This window comes from Aulonocara sp. 'chitande type north' Nkhata Bay, linkage group LG20 (assembly GCF_057382095.1).
Source record: "Aulonocara sp. 'chitande type north' Nkhata Bay isolate Kocher_YH1m ecotype deep benthic linkage group LG20, A_spYH_male_GT1.1, whole genome shotgun sequence".
NCBI classification, from domain to species: Eukaryota; Metazoa; Chordata; class Actinopteri; order Cichliformes; family Cichlidae; genus Aulonocara; species Aulonocara sp. 'chitande type north' Nkhata Bay.
The window spans coordinates 1,641,419-1,664,800 of NC_141363.1; the positions used below are offsets into that span (position 1 = coordinate 1,641,419).

General features: G+C 41.9%; 1 protein-coding gene across 2 annotated transcripts in view; it reads left to right on the forward strand.

Annotated features, from left to right (window-relative positions):
- Positions 1–669: 669 nt before the first annotated feature.
- The window catches only part of LOC147304766 (chemokine-like protein TAFA-2), a 95,956-nt gene continuing 73,243 nt past the window's right edge, over positions 670–23,382 (forward strand). Inside the window, exon 1 of one of the 2 annotated variants that reach the window (XM_086278053.1) lies at positions 670–1,169. Coding sequence is in view for 1 of the 2 variants with exons in the window: in XM_086278052.1 (XP_086134178.1) it covers positions 16,079–16,116 (38 nt within the window). In the remaining variant the exon portion in view is untranslated. Of the gene's footprint in view, positions 1,170–16,077; positions 16,117–23,382 lie in introns of those variants that run through there. The other variant, XM_086278052.1, reaches the window with a different exon arrangement.

Here is a 23,382-nt window from a genome sequence, read left to right on the forward strand (position 1 = left end):
CCTCAAATGAACTGCACTGGTCAGAGTGACTGAGTCTGGACAAAGTCATTTGTTGTTAGTAAACTTCTTTGGGCAGTTCAGGTCATTTCGGGCAACGGAACACACATAAAGACGCACACAGACACACACTCGCTCAGGCAGAGAGGCCGGTCAATTTGGACGGTACGGTGTCGATCACCCCTTCGCTCCTTTTGGTGTAGTCTACTGGGAAATGCCCGTAGCTCAGCTAAAGTGAGTTCAATTTAATTTGAACCTCTCACCGTTGAGAGAGGGGCGCGTGTGCACACACAGATACAGACAGAAACATAGACACACACACTGAGACAATAATATTGTTTTGTCCTTCATGAAGTGACACAAACATTTTTGCTGATACATCTGATGTTGTCTGACTGCACGTGTGCATTGTGTGCATGTGTTTTGTGTCAGGACGCTGGCTGATGCTTCTTTCTGTTTCACTGCCAGCAATAAACCACTAATATCACATATCCAACATGTCTTGGCGCAGCCCATATGGCCCTTCTCCACATTACTGTACAGTATCATTTACATTTGTTGCCCGCACATTGGTGAGCGGTTCTTCCCAAACTAAACCGCTAGGGGGCGCTGCTCCGCTTCAGAGTTTTACACTCTGAAGGCAATCCTCTCCATCTTCCTGGCGGACAAGCAGGAGCGCAGTAACAGTCTGCGTGACTCCCCGGCCGCAACGCATCTCTGTCCCGCCACTGGGCTGCTTTCACACTACATGGTTTAAAGAGGAGAAAAAGAAGGAGACTGCTGCTGCAAAACAGAAGCCAGGTTTCCAAACTGGCTGTTTCTTCCTTCGTGACATGGCTTAATAACTAAGTTTCTGTGCAAAAGCGGAGGACAGGAGCGGAACTTTCAGGAGACCTTTCCTTGCACAGGAGTAGTAGCAGGAGCACCACCCCAGAAGGTCACATCTGCAACCGGCTCCTTTTTTGTGTGTGTCTGCTACCCGGCTTCGGAGGTGGATGGTATGGTATAACTTTTCCGCTCCAGTCGAACTGAGCGGCCGGTGTCACAGAGGAGCTGTTTTCCGCTAGTGGAGTGGGGATGCGAGTCTCTTCTCTGTCTCGGATAGCGGAGCGGCTATGAGGAGAGAGGTTCACCTGCTGGGCTAACAGAACAAGACCACACCGCACCAACAGGTATGGGTCACAGGGTAGCCTTTACACCTGGGCGGAGCTGCTCGGTGTCCCTCACGGTTTTAACGCGCCTTTAGTTAACAGCAGGAGAAGTGAGCGTGATAAAAAAAGACAAAAAACAAAAAAAGTCAATTACTAACCCACCTGACATGCACGGATGCAGCCGTGTCAGTCTACTGGTTAGCACGCCTTAGAAAACCATTTACGCACGAAATGGATTACACTTCATCCGCTCCATTTGTAAAGAAATAGAAAGGGATTGGATTTTAGGAAGGCATTAGAGTTGTGAAAATGATTTCTAGTGGCGCCACCCGTCAGCCTGGTCTGCTTTGGTGTCAGTTTTATTCACGCGGTTGTGATTTTATAGCAAAGACAAATGATTGCGGTTGTTTCAGATATTGCACAGCCTATAGAACCTCTCTCTCTCTCTCTCTCTCTCTCTCTCTCTCTCTCTCACACACACACACACACACACGCACACGCACGCATACGTATGCGCACGCACGCACAAGGGCGCTCAGGTAAAGCTGTGCGTATGCGGGCATTGACGGATTCTGTGCGCTATTTTAGGCAGACCTGCCGTGTGGTGGTTGTCACTTCACGATGATTATTTTTTTGTGATTGATCCTATTAGCTGGATCCACATGTGCCAAATAATTGATAAATTAAAGTAAGAGGTGGCATTCTTAAAGAAAAAGAGCTGATAAGGAACCTTTATGCTTTCCTTATTCTCTATCCCCCATTATTCTCTATTACATGTCTCCTGGTTTAACAGTTGCACTCAGTGTGGAGTGTTTGTAGGCTTAACATGACTGAAATGCAGGCCACTGCTTTTGCATGTTAAACATTGAGAGGCTATGCAGGGGTGGGTGTCTTCTGCACCTGATGTGTGAATATGAAAACTTTACATTGACCATGGCAGCATAAATCATCAGTCTAACAGAACTGTGAGTTAGGTGTTCCAGGCTCTACTTTTCTTTCCTTCACTGTTAAAAAGAAGAAGGTAGTGCCGGTTTCAAGCCTCTTCATGACCTAGACCTGGTTATAAAGTGTTGTGTGCACACAGGCTTGTTTAATTTAAACAAAGCTGGCCATCCCGACTGTGAATATTTTCGACATGTTACTGCTCCATCTGTCGCTGTCTCTTTCTCTGCTTCCGTTTTCACAAGCCTCCGTGAAGAGCACAGGGGAGGCGAGCCGAGGGGAACTGAGGGAGTTAGAAAACAAGAAGGAAGAGAACTGCCAGCAAGACTTGATGGTAGGAGGAGAAAGATTGCACAGAGGTGATGGTGAGCAAGAGCAACAAGGGAGATTGGTTGGATTGTTGGGGTTTATGGAGCGATACAAGAATGCTCTATAATTTGTGGGCAACGATGGGCCTTAATGTGGCCGCAAATGCTATCTGCATTTATAGTATGCTTTCCATTTTATTGACCACTGACAGATTTGGCAGACTTGGCTTTGGACCTTAAAGCCTGTCATTGCGAAGTTGCCTCTTCACCGTTGCCTATAAGACCCAGTGTTTTGTGGGTTGATGTAGCTCCCAGTCGAGAAATGGTGAGATGGAGACTTTGATGTACTTGTTCTCTGGCTCAGCTGTGTACACTCGGATCTCAGTGAGTGCTCTTCGGTGACGGGAGTAGTACACAACATGTGCAGTCTCTTTATGAGGCTAATTAAACCCATAAAGGCTAATGCTCCAGACACTCAGTCAGATTTCTTCCTTCTTTAAATCAGCAATTCAGCGACGCTTACATATTTGGAAAAAACCCTTTTTTCCCATATTGATGAGTTTTTCTTGTATTAGATAACGCCGTCACAGGTGTGATGGTTGCTGAAAAGGGGCCTCTGCACACCTACATGCCTTAAAAATAAACAATTTAGAAAAAAATCTCTCATTAATCATCATTATTTGCTTGTTATTTGCAAATTCATAATCAGTTTTAATCAAAAACAAATGTGTTCCTCTTTCAAAAGCAAAGACATTTCTAAGTGACCCCAAAACTTTAGGCACTAGTGAACTTTGTTAACATGAAAAGTTTAGTCACAAAATATTCTGGGCTTCTACTCACTTTACTAACTGCAGAGAAATGAAAGATAGAAATGAGGAAAACTAAAGAAAAATGAAGACAGAGCAGAATGAAGTTAAAAGAGGTGGGATTTTTGTTCTGGTTGTCACTTCAAGGAATGCATTTTGTTTGGATTTATGAATCTAAAATAGAAGAACTGTAACCAAGTACCTTCAGGGCTACATAAGTCCCAAAAATGGCACATGAGACTAGCTACAGATGTAAGCCCATCCCAACAGACTTTCGATTTTAGAGCATGATTTTGGTCTCCCCGACTAATTTCCTTCTCCAGATACTCAATCAAGGCTTAAACTTAGATGTATGGCAGCTCTGACTGGCAGGAAGATGCTGACAAAGGCATCTGTAGCCACTGGCTGCCTGCTGGGTCTCATTTTAGATAATCTAAGTCGCTGGACTGGACCTCTTGACCAATTTTCTGGTGTTGATGCATCATGGATCACCAACCCGGAGTAAAAAGAGTCTGTGCTTCAGTTTAGGTGTCTGTCTGATGTAAATATGTAATCTATAGATGGACCTTTCTAATGAAATAATGAAAGCTGCTAATCTAACTCTCCAGTGTTTATTTAGATCACGTAAGACTACAAACAAATGGCTGATGCTACAGAGCAGATGTGGACAATTCATTTTCCCAAAGGGTCACATGAAAAACTGGAGCTATTGTGGAGGGACACACCAATAAACTAAACTCGGTTCTGCTCACTAATAATTTGAACTCTCTATAAGCTTATTGGTGCGTGTCTTCATAACTGTCCCAGTTTGGCATCCAGCCTCTTGGAAAAAGGAATTGCCCACCCCTGCCACAGGGGCTATGTGCAACTTTTCTATACAGTCTTTGCACAGAAACCCCCCAAAACAATGTAAGTGCAGATATGTTTTGCTTAGTCATTTAGGAAACATTTAGTTACTACAGCCTACATCCTGCTACAGGCTGCAGAGCATGCTCAAATTACTTAATATGAATTTCCATCTTGGATGAATCACATTATATCCATTTAATGTGAGGGAGGGAGAGACAGAGAGAGAGGGAGAGAGAGGGTCTCTTCCATGACGTTACAAAGTACCAGATGTTTGCCCTGAGAATATCGTTCCTGGTGAGTTAAATGGTTTGGTTCTGGGTTCAAGGTTATATTAAGTTTAGTCTCCGTGCACTTGATTATTCATTGGTTGGGAAAACAAATGCGTTTTCACAGTCACACTGTTTAGACTGACCTCGCTTGTTTGTGTGTGCATATGCAAATATAAAAATGTGTATGTTTGCGTGTTTTGCATTTTATGTCTTAATTAGTGGGCCAGAGATGCAACAAAGGTCATGGTTGCCATCTTAACTCCTACACCACAGCAGAACCCCAGTGTATATGTGCTTCAGGAAAAATGAATGGCTCAGTATGAAGATTAATGTAGGGAATAATGCACTGCTTTACCAAAAAAACAAAAAATCGGTGTCCTGATTTTACTCCTTTTTTAGTATTTTATAAATTCATAACTGAATGTTGCTAGAATATGACTCATGGTATCGGACATGAACACAGTGCTCCAGCAGACTCCTGTCACAGACGTGCCTGAGGTGATTGCAGACTGCAGGACTTGGTCAGATTGGACCATTTTCACCCCGACTTCCTGCAGCCTCATGACCAAAAGCAGATACATACAGATGCTTTCATGTTTCTACATCCCACAATTTTATGTCTCCCTCTGCACCTTTAACACACACTCTACCCTTTCCTGTAGTTTTCTGACTTCTACCAATAAATCCTCTGGGCCATGGGAATAATGTCAGAGCTGTTATCCGGAGAGAGAGAGAGAGATTGGAAAAGAGAGATAGTTCTAATAAAGACAAAGAGATCAACCAGAGGAAACAAAAAATACACTATGCGGCCTATAAAAGGTGATCTCGTTTTCATTCGTAGCTGCGTGCGATGAGAAGAGAATAGGAGAGATGGGAGGGGGGGTGAACAAGACTGAGAAACAGGAAGGAGTAAGACAGAGACCTAGACAGAGCGAGAGAGAAAAGAAAGCTACAGGGGCTAAATAAAAATAAATAAAAAGCATGTGTCCTATAAAAGAGTGTTCTGTATTTCATTGGCCATCTCCAGTAGCTGTGTGTGGTGAGCTGAGGCCCAGGGGGGGGGACAAGTAGCCACTCTAAATGTGTGTAACCCACATAAAGAAATTGTTTCTGGGAGATCGAGCCTCGTAAATTCATTCCTAGCCGTCAGCCCTGTTCTTATCCCACCTCCCAAAGGTGAGCTATAACATCCAAACACATATTCTTTAGATTCTTTTCCCGCTCTGTCGCTACACTCAGACACACACATGTATTTTTCAGCACAGATCCAGATGCACACATCCGTCAGCAGAACCTCACTTTATCTCTATGCATTTTTTTATTTCCTTCTTTTTGGGGAGGAGGGGGGGGGGGGTGCACACAGATATACTGTACACACACATCCACTTTTGATAAGCACATTTTTTTTCAACAGAAAATACACATTCACAGAAATGCAGACACCCATTGCTTTACTCCCAAATGGCTTGTGTGGGACAGTTACAGTGACAGCTACAACAACATCAGGACCTGCTGTGGAACAAAACAGCGTCAGAGAGAAACAGCACCAGATGCTGAGCTCACAGCTCCAGGATTACCTTAGCCTGAACAAACTCCATTACTGCCTCTATTACGCAGGTATACACAGGCCGGGAAAAAGCACTTTGCAGAACCACTGTTTACCCACCACCTCTCGCCCCCACGCTGCTTCCTTCGACTACAGAGCAAGGAAAGGGTGAAGAGCGGGGGAAGGGGGTGGGTTTCATGGGGGGAAAGCATGAGGTGCATCTTTTCTCCGGCTGTGTGCGTCTAACTCAGGTTAATGTGGAGGGCGGATTCAGTATACACAAGAGGAAAAAAATCATTATTAATCTTTTTGCTAGTCAGTCATTAGGAAAAAGAATCTGTATCAGTGCCAGCATATTTTATAATATTTCATTTACAACGTTTACAATGTTTCTTTTTGTATTTACTGTCACTGTTTATTGACTGTGTCTACATTTTGGCCTTGTTGTCGGACAAAAATTAAAATTTTTTCGACGTTCTCAAAAATGTTTCTGCCGTGTTATGATTACTTTTTAAAAAAATAAAGCTGTATGAAATGAAAATGTCAGCTTCCAGCTTTTCAAAGGTGCTCTTTTATGTGGATTACGCTTTTAGGACAATTTGTCAAAATATCCAACTTCTGCCTGTTCTTATTTTTCATCTGAATCTGTATAAAAAAAATCGTTCAACTCTTGGTCAAAAAAAATTATCAATTTTAAGACAATGTGTTGAACTCGGCTTTTCAGTGAAGGCCATTCCTCATCATTTCTTACATTTTGTGCGCTAGCAGGCTGATGAATTCACTGAAAATAACAAGCAGCAGATAGAGACAGTCAGACAGCACGGCGATGACGAAGGAATATTGTGGCAATGATCGGGGTATGAGATCAGAGCGTTCCTGTGTGTTTGTGCGTGTACATGAGAGCTTTTCCAAGGCTGCTTACGTGATTGCAGGGCCATCAATACAAAGCTGAATGGCTTTTGCAAAACAGCATAAGTGGATGAGCAGAAGGTTAATAAGGGAGAAAAGCAAGTGTGTGATTCTGTGTGAAAATACACTATAAGTATGTGTGCATGTCTGAGGTGAGTGATGAACTGCCATGTATTTGAGCTGAAAGCCATCCATCACCCTCATCAGTGGCTCTTGAGTCCTGTCATTACACGTTTCCCTTCAGTTACACTGTTAATAGCATCTCTCTTGACCAGACTCTGCTGTCTTTCTGTCAGCCTCTCAAATGTTTCTTTCTTTTCCAGCACAAGGCAATGCCATCAACAGATGTAGTACACCAGTAAGTGAATGCACTGATATTTATAATGCTCTGACAGTCAGGAAATATTCGAAGCAAGTATCAAAGTCAGATTACTCATATTACAAGGGCAATATCCAAACCATTATTTAAGTAATGTTTCTGTTGCTTTTGAAAAATAATGAGCCTTTAAATGGGAAATAATGTCGATGCTCCCAGTGGCCAGCGAGGGGAGCTCCGTTCAATCGAGATGTTGTGTTAAAGCCTTGATGCATAATCAAACACTTTGGTTTTAAATGTGCTGAATTTACATGTGAAAATACGAAGAAGTCAGAGCTGGTTATGCAATATAATGATATTATAGTAAACGCCACAAAGGGCATTGTATGGAGCCCTTTTATAATCTCTCACTCTTATCTGGTTTCCAACAACACATCGCTGGTTTTGCCTTGGTGCCGCCAGGCTGCATTTCACAGGTTTAAAAACTGTATGATAGACGCAGTCTTATGTGGTTAAAATTTAAGGAATTTCTAAAGGAAGAAAGTATTGCATACTGCACTTGTGAGTCATTTTTAGTCTTAGCCACCTTTTTGACCTCACCAGTCTTTCTTTAGTGGAAAATGTGATCATTTCTAATTGGGCTCTAAAACGCAGCTACATATTAGTCTGGTATCTCCACAGATGACTGAAAACCACAGACAGCAGTGATGACATACAGATTCAGTGAGTCAGAACGCAGCACAAAAGAAGGCAGGTTGTGCTCTCCACCTGTTAAAGCAGAAACTTCCCGGCATGCTGGGAGAAAGAAGCTGGCTTGTCTGCAAAACATGTACCAAAGACGAAAAACACAGAGCGCTCCTGATCTTGTGTTTGTACATATAAAAGTTCTGAATCATGTCTTACTAAGTAATAACAGGCTGTTCCTGAAACTTCAAGGCTCATTAACAGATAATTGTGATTAATTGAAACATAGTGAAATATAGTGGATGCTCTTGCACCATTGTAGGCAAATCCAGACGGTGCAGGTGAACCATTGTTACTATTTGTGGTAGCCAACTCGCTGTGACATGTTGCATCTTATTAAGGAAGCCGTTTGATTTGTTGATTTTGGCGCCACTATAGCTTCTGCTAATGAGTTTGCAGTGACAGAACTCTCAGCCAGTGTGTGGGCTGGGAGGTGGTATTACTTTCAGCAGCCATTATAAACGAACCGACACAGACACTCTAGCTTTGGCGGTGTCAGAGCTGACTCATTACGGCTGATGGCGAAGAGGAGCTGTTAGCCAGAAGTCTGAACTACACCACACATGCAGCCCTCTGGCAGCTTTCTTCATCAACAACTAGACAGCAATCACTGCGGTCATTAGGCCAGCAAATTAGGCCTTACCTTGTGTGACTGTTTGTGTGTGTGTGTGGGTCTGCTGTCCCTGCTCTCTAGATGTATATTTGTGAGTCTTGTCTTGGTCAGTCTTACGGCGATGATGAGGAGCAAGGTAGGTGGAAAATCACGTCCCCAAAGCTGAGAAATGGAAACCACAGAGACACTTCGAGTCACTGATGAACTGAGCCGCTGTTGATAGATTATAATGAGCGTTGAAAACTCACTTTGTCTTCTTGTTTTAATAATTCTTTTCTTTTTTTTTTGTCTGGGTGTAGCTCTGGGCTCGTCCTACTGTCTGTCCGTGTTTATCTGTGTGTGCCCTTTTATCTTGTAGTCTTTGATTATGTTCTTATAAGTAGAACCACTAGCTATTTTACAGCTGCCTCATTAGGTTGTCAGGCAAGCCCACAGCACATGCAATTATATCTAATTATGCAATTATGAATTCAGAATGAAGCTTTATATACTGTAGACTGCAATGTTTGAGCTGGAGCACACACACAGCAGTAATTAGTTCAGTTTTGTGGGTATTTGTGCACTATATGGGTATGTGTGTTTGTGTGTGTGTGACACCAATAAAGGCTATAATAACGAAACAGACATGGATGAGCGTGCACGTTTAAATACTTTCTATTACCTTTGAGGACTTCTTTTTACACACTGTGTGTTTAGTCTTAGCATATTTGTCAGTGTAGGGCACACTGTGGGTCAGGGTCCCGGCACAGTAACATTTAGAGGCTGTAACTAAACAACAACACTTCCTTTGACTGTTCAGCTCAGTCTCGTTGCTTATAAAGCAGAAGGATTCGCTAGTAATAAAAAAACAATAACTTAAAGTTAAAAAAAGTTTATATTTAAACTTTAACGTTAACTTAAGCTGAATGTGCGGACATTTCCACCTCCATCTTTAGCTTCCTTTTCTGCTTAATGCTTAAAAGCCAAAAAAGTGTCTGCGTGTTTTAACAAGCAGTGTCGATATAACACAAGAAAAAATGATATATTGATATATAGATATAAGGATTATTTTGTGCAATACAAAGTAAACCCTGCAGCCTACAGTGTAGCATACTGGCCATTCTGCTAAAAGCAACTCCTTCTGCTGGGACCTGTGGAGCTGCTAATGGGTAAAGTGGCGATGGATAGGTTAGTGCTATGCAGGCTGCCATAAATCTGAATAACGTTGGAGCTCTAAATACTGCAATGAGTTTTTGTTTTATCAATAACACAAATATTAGACCTGAGTTAGGACTCAGTCACACAGACCTACAGACTGGTGGGCCACCTGTTAGCAAAAATGTGTGTTCCCTGACCAGGTAGCGACTTAGCGACCATTAGTCACCAGGTGAAAGTAGTTACATATATTGCTGCACTAAAAACCTCATAGCTATTGCTTTGGTTGCTAGCAGATTGCTAGTTTGCATGGAAACTAGCAACTTGGCGAGTAGTTTGAGAACGTCTGCAGACAAGCTGGCGTCTTCCATGCAAACTACTGGCAACAGCTGTAGCCCTACCTGAATGGTCTGCCTGGGGATTCATGCTTGTGAAATCCTGCATTATAAACTAGTTGTTTTCTATGTCACAACCTATGTTGTAACCTGATGTGCACTGTAATTACATGTCCCACTGATGCTGCCATAACTACCGTGATTGGGCTGCTCAGTACCCCCTCCATCAGCTGACGGTGTCAAACCTAGGATCTTCTTGCTATGAGGCAACAATGGTGATGACTGCACTACTGTATTTTCAGATGCATTATGTTCTGAAAATCATAGATTCCGGTCTCCGATAAATCTGCCACTTTTGGCTTCAACCAAAAACGCCACAGTCTGCGCGGTCAGAGGGAACGCTTTGTTAAGAAGCTTGAAAGCAGAGGTCTGCTTCTTCTAATTTGCACGCTTCAGCCTTCCTACACTGCTGCAGCATTTCTGTTTTTCTACCAGACACATTTCACACCAGCACTTCAATAGATGAGATAAAGAAAAAAAAAAATCTGGAAGAGGGGAATGAGCTACGGTAGGTGGTGCGCTTCAGTGTGTCATGTTTCTCCACAGATCCTATTGAGGAAAGCAGGCACGGCTGCTCGGCTCCCAATATGTGTGTGAGACGGGCTGACAGTAATACAAGCAGTATCTGGCACCCCCTCCCAGGGATCACATCCTTAAGACGGTTTCTTTTACTAATCCCCTCCTAATATGACTAATATTATGACACTGCCATTAGCTAGAGCCCTCTGAGGGCACACGCAGGAGGACAACTACAGTAGCGAGCGAGTGCATATATACACATGGTGCTTGAGAAAGCTTAATCGGAGGCACTTTATAAATATAGTTATTAATGTTATTAATGAAACAATACGAGAGTGATCTGAACTTTAGATTCACTGTTTTTTTCATCTAAAAAATCAAGTGGTGGTCAGAGGGTTTGGGGGGTGGGCGATGCCGATGCCCTTTATATTTTCTGCCAGCAGCCACAGTTGTTTGTTGAAGAAACTTGTTGCTTAGTTGGATTTATTGATGTTGCCAGAGTCTGGGGAGACCAGGATAAGTGTCAATAGTGAACAAGCAACAGAGAATGGCAGCAGCAACAGCAGAAGCAAAAAGATGATATCTGTTTTCAAATGTAATATCAAGGTGAAGTTACATAATAAAGCTTTTCTGCTCATAAACCTATTAACATATTTTAAAGTGCCATTATTTTGAAGTGTTTTTGTACGATTAAAATCAAATAATGCTTCACACACACGTCTGTCAGTGTATAACACAACATTCTTTCAGGTCGAGCCAGGATAAGACTCAGGCTGTGTGGGAGAGACTGAGAGAGGCTCTGAATGCAGAACAAGAATTCTAATTTTAAAGCCATGAATTACCAAAAGGCTGCTTTCAATTTGATTGAATCCAACTTTATTAGCATTCCGCTTGCCTATTTGTGATGAGGCTGAGCTGGCCTTGTGTCCTCTCCAGGGCTGCAGCTGTGGCAGTGAAGGGCACAAAGAGGAGCTTAATTTGGGATGCTGATGGCTTTAGGGCTTTCGGTGAGAAAGAATTACGTTGTCAATTATTTTTGCCAATATGTTTTCTACATCTTGTCTACTCTTATTGCACACACAGCTTTTGATATGATCGATTGAACATGTCTGTCGTAGTGTGTGAAATTTAGATGGTATGCAGCAGGTTCTCGGTTTAATATGAAGAAGTACAGATGTAGTGAGCAAACTGTGCTATATGACTCTAAATTAAATGGTTCATGTTCTGGTTCTATTAGTATATATGACATTGTTAGATGTAAAATAGCGGTGCAAGGATGATTTTTAATTTTTTGATGAAGTTTGTGTAGTTAAGAAACACAGAAAACAAAAGCCAGATGTCTTGCATTAAATACGATGAGCATTAATTCAGAAACATCTGGCAGATATAAGAATATAAGGATGATATGAGTGTACACAGTCCTTCCTCATACTTCTTCCTCATGATTTGAATCGTTTGTAATCTAAATCTGACAAATGCAATGGACTAAATAGTACACGTCTTGTGTGGATGTACTTTCACTAGTTATTATCAAATTCTATCAATAGCAGTTGACCCATGAATTTGATTGTGCTATCCGATCGTTCAGTCTGACGTCACTAGCCGTGTCTGGGTCTAAACTCCGCTGCAGGTCCATATATCAAACGATCACTGTGGCATTACTGAGAGTTGAAAAACTGTCTAAAGTCTTTCATCTTTAATAAAATGATCAGCATTCTGCTCTGCCAGGTGTAACAACTGAGTTTAACATCCAGGCATCCATGAAAACGGAATTTATGACATTTAACGGAGTTAGAAGTTAGCAGGGAGTTAGCTCGCTAGCTTCTATCTAAATACAATATAGCATGTCCTGACTGCGGGGTTTTGGAAACAAATTCAAACGTACAGCTCTGTTATCACTTCCAGTATAAATGAAGACAGAAAACTAAACAGCAGTGACGTTTGTAGGGTTACTGAAGTTGGGCTAGCTGGTATATAATGATGTGCTACGTGACCGCTAGCGACACAGCTATGTTAGCATAATATAAACAAGCTAACTTTTTTTCCACTCGATAAAAGTTAACGTGAGTGTTCTCGGTGGTCAGGAACAAATGTAATCGCATGGCAGGATGCTGTAAAAGGACCAAACTTCAGTCAGGAGAACAATACGAGGTTAGTCATTCATATACTGCTGCATGGGCAACCCGTTCTCACTCCCAAAGCGTAACATTTTACGCTAGGTGACAAATCGTCACCATATTACGTTTCCGGCTACCCACCACGTTCCTAAATGACGACCTCGGAAAAAGAGGAAATATGAGAACCGTCTGGACTGAACCTACACATGTTCGCTCTTTTTCTTCAAATCGCTTAGAAACACGCTATTTAACATCATTAAAGTCCTGGTTAAGGTCAGGAATAAGGTTATGGTCAGGGCTAGGGATAAGGTTAGGTTTAGGGCTGGAATACAGGGCTGGAACGTCTACTACCGCGGGAGCGTCATTGCACTGGATTCCAGCCATAACCCGCCGCGTACCATAAGAACGCCGAAGGTCTCCTTTCGCGTTCCTCAGGAACGCCGCGGGACGTGACAAAACGTCGACATGTTACGCCTCGGGAGTGAGAACGCTCTGGCATGGGCTGGGCTGTAGTTACATCCTAAGGTTTTAAAAACTGAGCTTAAATAAATGGTTAGCGGTAATAAAAGCCGAGGGAGGTCAACAGGGATCACTGACTGTTTTAGGAGCTTTTTGAGATTAAATAGAAGAAAATACAAAACATTAAACATGTTAACAACACAAAAGCCATATTAAACGCAGACTACTTTAGACCCGGAAGTAGGATTCGTCACGTCATCACTTAATAATCGGATTGTGATTGTGAGGATAAGAATTAAGTGTCCTCCAGTTCTGCAATAATTTGTGTACTTTAACCATCGCTGGCAGAATGCAACCTGTTTTTCTTGATGTACCCTTAAAAGGAAACATCATGTGATCATGTAACCATCCATGTTGTGTACTGAAGGCATTAGTTGTGTATTGAGCTGATGGGATTCTAGATTAATGCTGTATAAAAAAGTTATTATTATGTTTCCAGTGTGGAGCTGTCTGTGGTGCTGAACACTGCATTGGCGACCACTGATGGAGCTCTCCATGGTGTTGCAAGGGATGACATGCTGCTGGGAACAAATAGCAGAAGCCAAAGACGTTTGAAGTGGTCACTGCTAACCATCCATTTGATTGCGATGTTTTATCAGATTAAATTTATTTTCCCTCTTAGCTGCATGGCCACCCACAAGATGATGGCAGCAGTAGTGCTGAGCTGCTTAAAGAAGAGATATTTTTCCACAGTTACGACTTTAATGTGGAGACATCTTAAGAATCTCTTTGACGCAGCATGGTCCTTCTTACCCCCTAAGGTGTTTGGAAAAGAGAGCTAATGCAGCGAGGCAAGCTGGAGGAAAAATCCACCTGACGTTCATGGGAGGGGGGGTCAGTGCTAAGGGGGAACAGCTGTGGAAAAAAACATTCTTGAAAAGGAAGAACGACATTGGATGGATGGACACTTTTTGCGTGTTCTCTTGGCGATTCATGAAGTATAAATAATCTGCAGAAGGCATGACTTTTGGACCTTTCCTTTAAATGGGAATTCAACATCTTCAAGTGTCATCCTAATTCCATTTCCGCTTTAAAGCATCCTGTTTAAAAATTGAACAACTCCTCTCCGACTTGCTCTCTTTCAGAATCTGCTTGTGAGTTCAAGTGAGCATATGTTACCTATACTGCGAGGACTCTGTATGTGCAAACTTGTGTCCTGCACCTTATTAATAAATCCTACAGAGAGCTGTGCTATGGCACTGGCTGTCCATCCTTCTCGCTCTTTTGTCTCCATGTGTGTCTCTGCTTTGGATTTGGAATAACTGTGAAGACTGAAATGGGAGTTGGGGATAGGGTTGATATGAGGCTCCTGTGTGTGTGCGTTTGCTCACACATGTGTGGGTGTGTGCTTGTGTGTGTGTGCGGGGTAAGCCTAGGGGTAAGCTTTTAGAGGTCTGAGCAGAAGGGTGTGAGTGAGAAGGGGAAGACAGATTTGAGCATTTATCTCTCCCTGCAGACCTCCTGTCCTGCATGCCTACACGTCCACACACAAACACACACACGCACATACAGTACACACAAATATATGTATACCAGTCCCATCTGTAATCATGTTTAGCACAGCTCTCTCACACACATACACAGTCTTGTGTGAATGGACGATCACATCCAGCTAGAAAAGAATGCCTATGCTTACTGAGTTGGCTGCTCTGTATTTGTTGTGCAGCAACAGCAAAATCTCTCCACTGTACCTCCTATTGCTCACCAGAAACAAGCCCTGAGCTGCAAGCAGACAGAACATAGCCTGGGATTGTGGGGTTGATGCTATTTTTACAGCCAGCGTGATGAGAGATGTGCTGAAAGAAAGCTTGGCTCGCTTCCCCCGCTAGATGCTTTAATTAGAAAGCTCGCACTTCTTCCACTCTCACCTGTCTCTTTGTTATGGGAAATAATACATGTTAGGGAGAAAGAAGTAACTGGATAAATGGATAGATACGTTTAACTGAGAATACAATTTGCACCCATTTCTTTATTTTGCAAAGGCGTATTTGCAAGGAAACGGCGCTTCCAGGGAGTTACTGATACACGGCGCAGAGCGTTGCAGTCAAAAGCACAAATCAATGCAGAGAATATAGTGGAAATTACTACAGCAGCCTGCAAGTGAACCTAGTGGAACAAACTAACTAATACATGAATAAATAAGCACAGTGAAATGGAGATGTGTGTGTGTGTGTGTTTGGGAATGTGTGCGTGGCACACAGATCGTGGACAGCGCTGTGCCAGCCAATTAACGAAGTGTGTAAACCGAGCTCATTAAAGAAACACAACATTGGACACACACACTTTCATAAACACGGTCAAACACAAACACTTCTTAGTATCCAGCCAGACTCTATTTCAGGTACCGTTCGTGTATCGGAGGAGGAAGTTTTGTTTTTTTCACAGCTGGTATTCTCTGCTTGTTTGAAGACTCTTCTAGTCCTTTTGTTGTGTCCATGTGTGTGTGTGTGTCTCTTTGAGTCTGTTTGGACAAGCTGTAAAAGATTGATTTAGAGTTTGTTGCTTTGAACCAACTGCCAAGTGCTGCCTCACTAACACTCCGTGTTCAGAGAACAAAAGCTTTTCAAGGTCCCCCACCTACTAACCGTTCCTCCGTCTCTCTGTCTGTCTCCCTATGACTCGGTGCTTCTTGACTTCTTTTCTTGTCTTACACTCATCTATTCTAATCTGGCTTTGTCTCACTTTGCCCTTCTGTTTTCAAATGTTGGCTGAGCAGCACAAACACAAGCGCTTCGTTTGCTTCTCTGTGTAATAAAAGCGAGTCATGAAGATCCTGTTTTGAAAGTGTTGTGACTGAGTGCAGCATGCCTGTGTCTCCTAACTTTCTCCTGTCAATGAGACTGTGAAAAATAAGCAGCTATGAGATTTAGGGGAAAACATTTTCTCTCACGCTGCTTAATAACCATGATTCATGGAACAGCGTGGACTATTATTAGTCACTCAAATGAGAGGAACCGAAGAGGGACTTAATCAGGCGGTGAGGTATGTGCTATCATTCCAGGGTCTGAGTGTTGAAAGGTGTGTCTGTCTCTCCTGTTTCTGCTCCAATTTAAATTACGTTAATTCAGTCCATTTTGGCTCAGTGTGAATTAGTGGCATAAATGCTAGTGGAGACAGGTTCCCAAGTTTCAAAATAACATAGCAGTTATCCACGAGATGTACTGAGTCATGGCAGTTTTTTAAATTGGTTTTCTATTAATCATCAGGGTTGGTTTCCAAGAAAAGCCTTTTTTCAAAGATTTTCCTTACTAATTCTGATTAAGATTTTTTGTAATCTACTGATATTAGGGTTTTTTTTAAACTGGAAGTGACATATATAAATATATATAATTTTCATAATAAAAATTTTATATTAAAGTGTGTAGTTTACTTCTGAAAACAAAGTTATATGTTGCTGGTGCGAGTTACAAATACAATTACAAGCTGTGCATTAACCTTTACCTAACTTTACATTAGCAAACAAAAGCAAAAGCAACAGATTTAGATAATAAAAAAAAGGTTACTTAATCATTTTCCAGTATGTTCAAAACATCATCTTATAACAGGACATTCTCTCTCTTTTCTGTTATTGCCATAATTTTCCTTGTAACTGCTTTGATCTTTTTCTAATACCAAGGCTGCTAGCTTGTGGCTCCCTCTGACCTCTGGCTAGCTTTAGCTTTAGCCACTTTGTCTTTGTTAGCATCTTTTAAATATCGCTAACTAGCTAGGTAATGGGGATTTGTACGTGAATGTGTGTGAATAGGTTTGTTGTTATGTTTTCACAGTTGATTGCATCATGGTTTACTTTGTGCCTTCACTCACAATGAAAAGCTTTCACGCTACCAACATATTAGCGAATGGCCGCAAGCGTGCGTGCAACTGTTTGCCTTCTCATCTTTACATTCATGAAGCGGCTTGTTGTCACTCACCACACAGCAGGCTGACCAGCTGGTTATTGGTCAGAACACTGCAAAAAATCTGATTCTGGTCCTTGGCTGGTCGATCGGTGGTTATCTAGTGAAAATTGGGCTGTTAAATACATCTGGGTTTTTGTTCGAAGGTCAGATTTTTTCAGAACCACTCAGCATTTTTTTATAATCTGGTAAATCACAAAGGATGAACAGAAAAAAGGGATGTCACATCAATTTTGAACATTTTTCTACTTGTTTTATACTATCAAGTAATGTATCTTTATTTTAATAAATGTTTAAAATATCTCTGGCAGCGTTAAATATTGAATTATAGCTTTTTCTCTCTTTAACAAAAGTACTTCCAATTAGATTTTTTTTTTATTTCACCGATTTTATTCTCTTAAATGTCTAGATTGGATAATTGGTTGTTATTCTGTGAAATGTGACATGTTCATTTAGAGAGAGCTTTAATAGCTGTTATTTTGTTTTGCTAAAAAGATATTTCAGTGAGCAAATATATTTTAATTAATAAATAATCACGCTAACATTTACTGGTTGTCCTAGTTAAAGTTATGATTCGTGTGGTTCGTGTGGTTAAGTTTATTCACATACATGACCTGAGCACTCACATCAACCCAACATCTGTAGCCTTTTTGATTTATTCATTTATTCTTTTTGCTTGACTGGGTGCAGCGTTTTTCCTGATGTGCAGCCAATCAGAACTGTACACAGTTTACATACATAGATGAGCACACACATGTATTTGTGCTGGGGAATGAAGCTCAGTGATTCTGTGTGCATATTTTGATTTTTGTGTACTTACAAAGGCCAATCGTGTGCTTAACAAAAGATTTGGAGGATCGGGAAACAAAGCTGCTGTATCCAGAATTTGTCACAGACTCAGCTCGTTTGCAATACCTTCAAGTGCATCCAGTTACACCTCTGTCAGCTGGCTATGGAGAGTACAATCATCACTGCTACACTACGAAACTGAAAAAGGCAAAACATTTCTTTCCTTGTCATTAGCCTCTCTTTGGAGCTGAGTCATAAATGATTAACCTTACACTCCATTCAGAGGCATAAAACAACTTGGCAGCATGCATTAACAACAAGGACAGCCGTGCCAAAGTGCTGAGCCCTCATCCAACAGATGGGGGGATTTGACTACAAGCTACATGTTATATTACTGAAGGGGAATCTAACAGTTGTGTCATTTTGAAAAGCCTGACTGTGAACTGATAATCAAAGACCCGAGAGCAAATCCTCCCCCGAGGCAAATATTCATGTATTCACATGCAGCAGTATAGCTTGTGGGTCACCCACGGCACTAACTGTTCCCAGCACACAGCTGGGCTGATCATAGGGAATGCAGTATATGTGTTCAAAAGGTTTTAAGAGATGGAGGTTCAATGTGAATGCTTCATCCATCCATCCATCCATCCATCCATCCATGTATCTATCCCCAGTTAAGTTCATGTTGAACCCTTCACAATGTGACAGTGGGTTGGCAGATTGCTGGGGCTGCTGGCCTTGGTGTCACGCCAGCAGAGCCAGGTGGTGGGAATCTGTTGCAGATTAAAGTGCTTGGTGACCAGCTAACCAGCTCACCCTGGCTCTGACAGACGTGGCACCCCTAGCTGATTGACCTCTGTGGCAGGTGTCATGGGTATGGGTGGCAGGCCAGAGCTTGGCCTTTTCTCCTGTTCAGGGGAAAACTTTGGCATCCATCTGTAATGCCACATCAAACCTACCTTCTAAAGACTAGACTAAAACGAGTGTTATTACAGTCATATTGTTGCTGACATTCAATCCCTGATCTCCTCATGTCCTAAGGGTTCATTTGCTCATCCTTAAATGTTTATGCCCATACTTGATGCTTTTTTTTTGCAAACTCACCTAGATCATGGCGATCTCCCAGTTTACAGGTTTCATGTGACGAAGGTGCCAGTTGTGGACTTTTAAACTAGAGTCTCCGATGTATTTGTTTGCCAGGTATGAGCCTCCTTAATCTCTTTCTATCCTAGTTAGAACATATTAGTGCAGTTCTGTGAAGGAAGTAGTACTCACCTTTGTATGAAATCTTCAATTTTCCACATGAAATAACCTTCATTTCTTAGAACACGAATAACAAGTTTCAAAAGAAGAGTTCTTTTTTTGGACATTTTGAGACCACAATTGAAAATATCCAAGCTGGAGCTCCACTCAGCTGCCCAAATGTAATGCTTTTTTAATTGGAAGAAGAGTTCTCAACTTTTGGAAAAGGGAATTTCTAAACATAAAACTTTGCTGTCATTTGGACACTGGAAATTTACTGTTGTGCATCTGTGTAGATATGCAGTTCAAGCTAAAGAAGATGGAGAAGGTGATGTATTCTACTGTCACTTTACTGGAGTGAGAGAGTTAGAAAAAGGCAAAAATAGATGCCCAAGCTTGGGCTTGGGCGTGGGATGGAGTCATTCCTGGGTTGCTCCAATTGGAACCCAGCTTTGGTGCTTGAAGCGCACGCTTTACAGGGTAAGCTACAGGTGGTCCCGTTATACTGACTTTACTGAAGACAAACACTGTCGACTGAATCATCTGTCAAGCAGCCCAGAATCATTGCTTTCACAGATGATGACGAGCGCAGAGAGACAAAAAGACTGCAAGAGAAAATCATTTCAGCTGCTTCCAATGACCTGACAGGAGACTGTGTGTATATGACTGACAGACAAGCTGCACAAACAGAGGATTATTTTTTCCATGCGATTATTTAATTTGGTCCGTATCACGTGACTACTCCTCAACATCCATAATCTAAGTCTGCACATGTGGCTTGTTACAAGAAGGGCTCTACTACTTCCTCCATTTTAATTACACATTAAAATAATGAGGTCATTTGTTAATTACACTATTCAGCAATAGATTCTTGATGTAAAATAGCATTAATGCTGTGGACTATTTTTTTCTGATTAGCTTCTACAGTAATGTGGCAGGATACTTTGAACTTAAGTGTAGTGCCACTAAAGTAAATATACTCTATGAAGCTGGGATGTAGTATGTGCTAAACCTACAGTAACTATGTTATTAAACTTTAATAGAAAAAAGATCGTGTACTAATAAACACACATTTATTAGTGTGTAATTGCATCTCGCAACAGACTGATGTGTTCTCATAAATGTAGAATGAATCCATTAAAACTACACTGGAGTGGGCGGCAGTTTGTGTAAGCCACCACAGCTTCCCACCGTCGTGAACACAGTGGCTGAGTTGGACATTGCCATTCCACTTAACTTTGTTTTATGTATTTAGCACACAGTATGCCTTTTATTTGAAGTTTTATTTGAAAAAGGCCTCAAATAGATCTTTCAAACTGTGTATGACCATTTAACATCTGCACGACTTCTCCTCTTCATTTACCTTCTCCACCACTGCTCTCTCTCCTCCCTGATTTCAAGCCCATCCTCTCCTTACCTCAAGCCTCATTTCCTGAACTGAAGTCAGGGCTCTAACACACGGAGATATGCCTAAACATGAATATTCACTCCCAGTATTGTCGCAGTTACTTATTTCAGTAGATTAGACATGCAACCCTACATCTCAGGACAGATGACAAGAGCTGGCTAAACATTAACAGTACTATAAGCTAGCTTTATGCCTGCTTAGGCTCGAGTGTTTATCTGAAGGAAGAATCACACTCTCCCTCTGATAAACACCTTAATTACAGTCTCGCATCATATGAGAGTTTGCTAAGTGCACAAGTGCAGAGTGAGCCCAACGTCAAAATAAGTTTCACTAACTCCAGCTAACAGCAGCACTTATTCTCAACACCCAGCCTAATGCATACGGGATTATAGTACTGATATAGATGCAGATATTTGGGAATGTAAACATCAAATACATTGGGCAATGCCCTTTTCTTCCAGACACAGAAAAATATCAACAGATTTGTGATATTTATGAGTTCTTACTAAGATAATATTAATTCAATTCAATTTTATTTATATAGCGCCAATTCACAACAAAAGTCGCCTCAAGGCGCTTCATAGATACAGAGAAAATGCAGTTTAAAAAAAAATATTGTGCTTTTGTTACAACAAGTCACAGTTTACTCTGCCCGCCTCCCCTTACATCAGGTGGTTATAAGTGTTTGTGGTGTTCAAAACAGTGTTGCCAGCAGTGAATTTGCTCATCGCCGGTCATCATCGGTCAAAACTCATAACGTGGTTGAAGGTTATTTCTCCCGTCCCTGCTTTACCTTTTAAACTTTTAACTATATATCAGCTGATAGCTAATATTGGCTGGTATATCGGGCAATACTGCTGAAATCTATCAGACGCTAGTTTTGACGAATGGGAGGAGTTCCTTCCCAGAAGCACAAGTAGACGGGGGCATCACAGAAATTCCACTGAGAGATCTGAAAAATAAAATTGAATTAGGTTCGGCTTTTTATTGTTGAGGGCCTCTTCTCAGACCTTTTTGATGGCTGCTCACATTGTGAATGCGTGTTAAATGGTGTCTAGGTTAGGGCAGCGTTTTTATCCTGTTGATGAGCCTTTTGTGTATTTATGAATATAATATATTGAAAACTGTGATACGCAGAATAGTCCAATGCTGATACTCCCAGAGCGTCATACCATTTCAAGCTTTTGCTCAGGTAGTGTCATGGACACAAAGCTCTTTAGAAAAAGATGGGTATCTGAATGAATCCTGAAAGCTGGGTGAGAAACTTACTCTTCTTTGCGGTAAATAGGTTTTTATTCAAGGACTCTCCATTTTTGCCACGGCTCTATCCCCTTCCTCTCTCTCTTTTTCACTCTCGTTCTTCGCTTGCAGTATCAAGTCTATGCAAGTCACTGGGGAGCTGTAGACCTTTACCTGCTCTGGTCTGGCTGTGTTAAAGGTCAGCTATGAGAGGATCTCATATACCGGTCTCAGATGTCAACACCCCCCCCCCCCCGCCCCCGCCCCCCTGCAGCTTGGATTAAGAGGCAAGGAGACAATGGCTGCCAGGAAATCACTTGTCCTCCATCCTGTCACTAACAGTCTGTGTCTCTGTCAGAGGTGGAGTGTGTGTGCATGTGTGTGTGAAAGAGAAAAGAGAGAGGGGTACTGTATGTGTGTTTGTAATATCAATACCCCGCTGATCCTCTTCTCCCTGCTGTGAGTCTCTACACATCTCTGATTGCCAGATGTGTTTATAGAGAGTACGCGTGTGTAGGTGTGACAACCAGGTGTGTGCCTGAGTCTCTCGCTGGCAGTGAGAGATTTCTGTGTTGACAGCGCTGATGCTGTTTATTTTGGCAATATGCTATCAGGGATGCTGGGACACCAGTGCTGTGTGTGTGTGTGGGTATACAGCAGGGTTTGTATTGCTGGTGTGAAAGTGTGTGTATGTGTGTGCATGTGTGTGTTAAGTTGGACATGTGAACTGCTGTCACGTACAGAAAACAGTCTGTAATCAGGCACAATCAGGTGACGTGAATGGGTGTGTTTGAGTGTGAGTGTTGTTCTTGAAAAACTCAACAGGAATCAGCTTTAATTGTGGACCCGCCTATGCTGACACACACACACACACACACACACACACACACACACACACACACACACACACACACACACACACACACACACACAAAGAAAAGTTTTTGTTCAGCTGCCTCGAACTACATTTGTGGGGATTTTTTCCACTGGCTGACTAACAGATTGTTCTTGTACTTCTTAAATCTCTGTGATCGCTTAATTGTTTGTCCGCTGGTGTTTTTGATGTAGTCCTGTATGTCTGTGACAGCACCCTAGAGCAAACTACAGCTGCTAGATAGTAAAACCAGTGAGGAGGCAAATGTAACACTAGCATTTATTGGTACCACAGGGAATTCCTTAAGGTGTCTGTTGTTTTATGGGTGTCCTTTAGCACAAGTACACAAACACAGCACACATGGTTTTTGCTCTCATAGTCCTGCCTCTCTAAGCTCTCCTTGTTCTGTCTTTTTCCCCTCATCCCCCAACAACTGGTCTCAGTAGATTTCTGCCTCTCCTTGAGCCTGGTTCTGCTGGAGGTTTCTTCCTGTTAAAGGGGAGTTTTTCCTTCTCACTGACGCCTAATTCCTTTTCATAGGGATTGTCTGATTAATGTTGTTTTCTCCGTAATACTGTAGGGTCTTTACCTTGCTGTATAAAGTCCCATGAGATAAGTGTTGTTGGATTTGGAGCTATATATTGTAATTGAACTTGAATTGAAGTGAAGTTTATTGTGTCAGACCCTCTTATTATTCAGGGCTCAGCAATTAAGTTTCCCAAGGGGCTACATAAAAAGCTAAGTCTGCTGTTGAGGTTTGCACCAATAAGTTGAACTCAATTCAGTGGAAATCTCTCTTT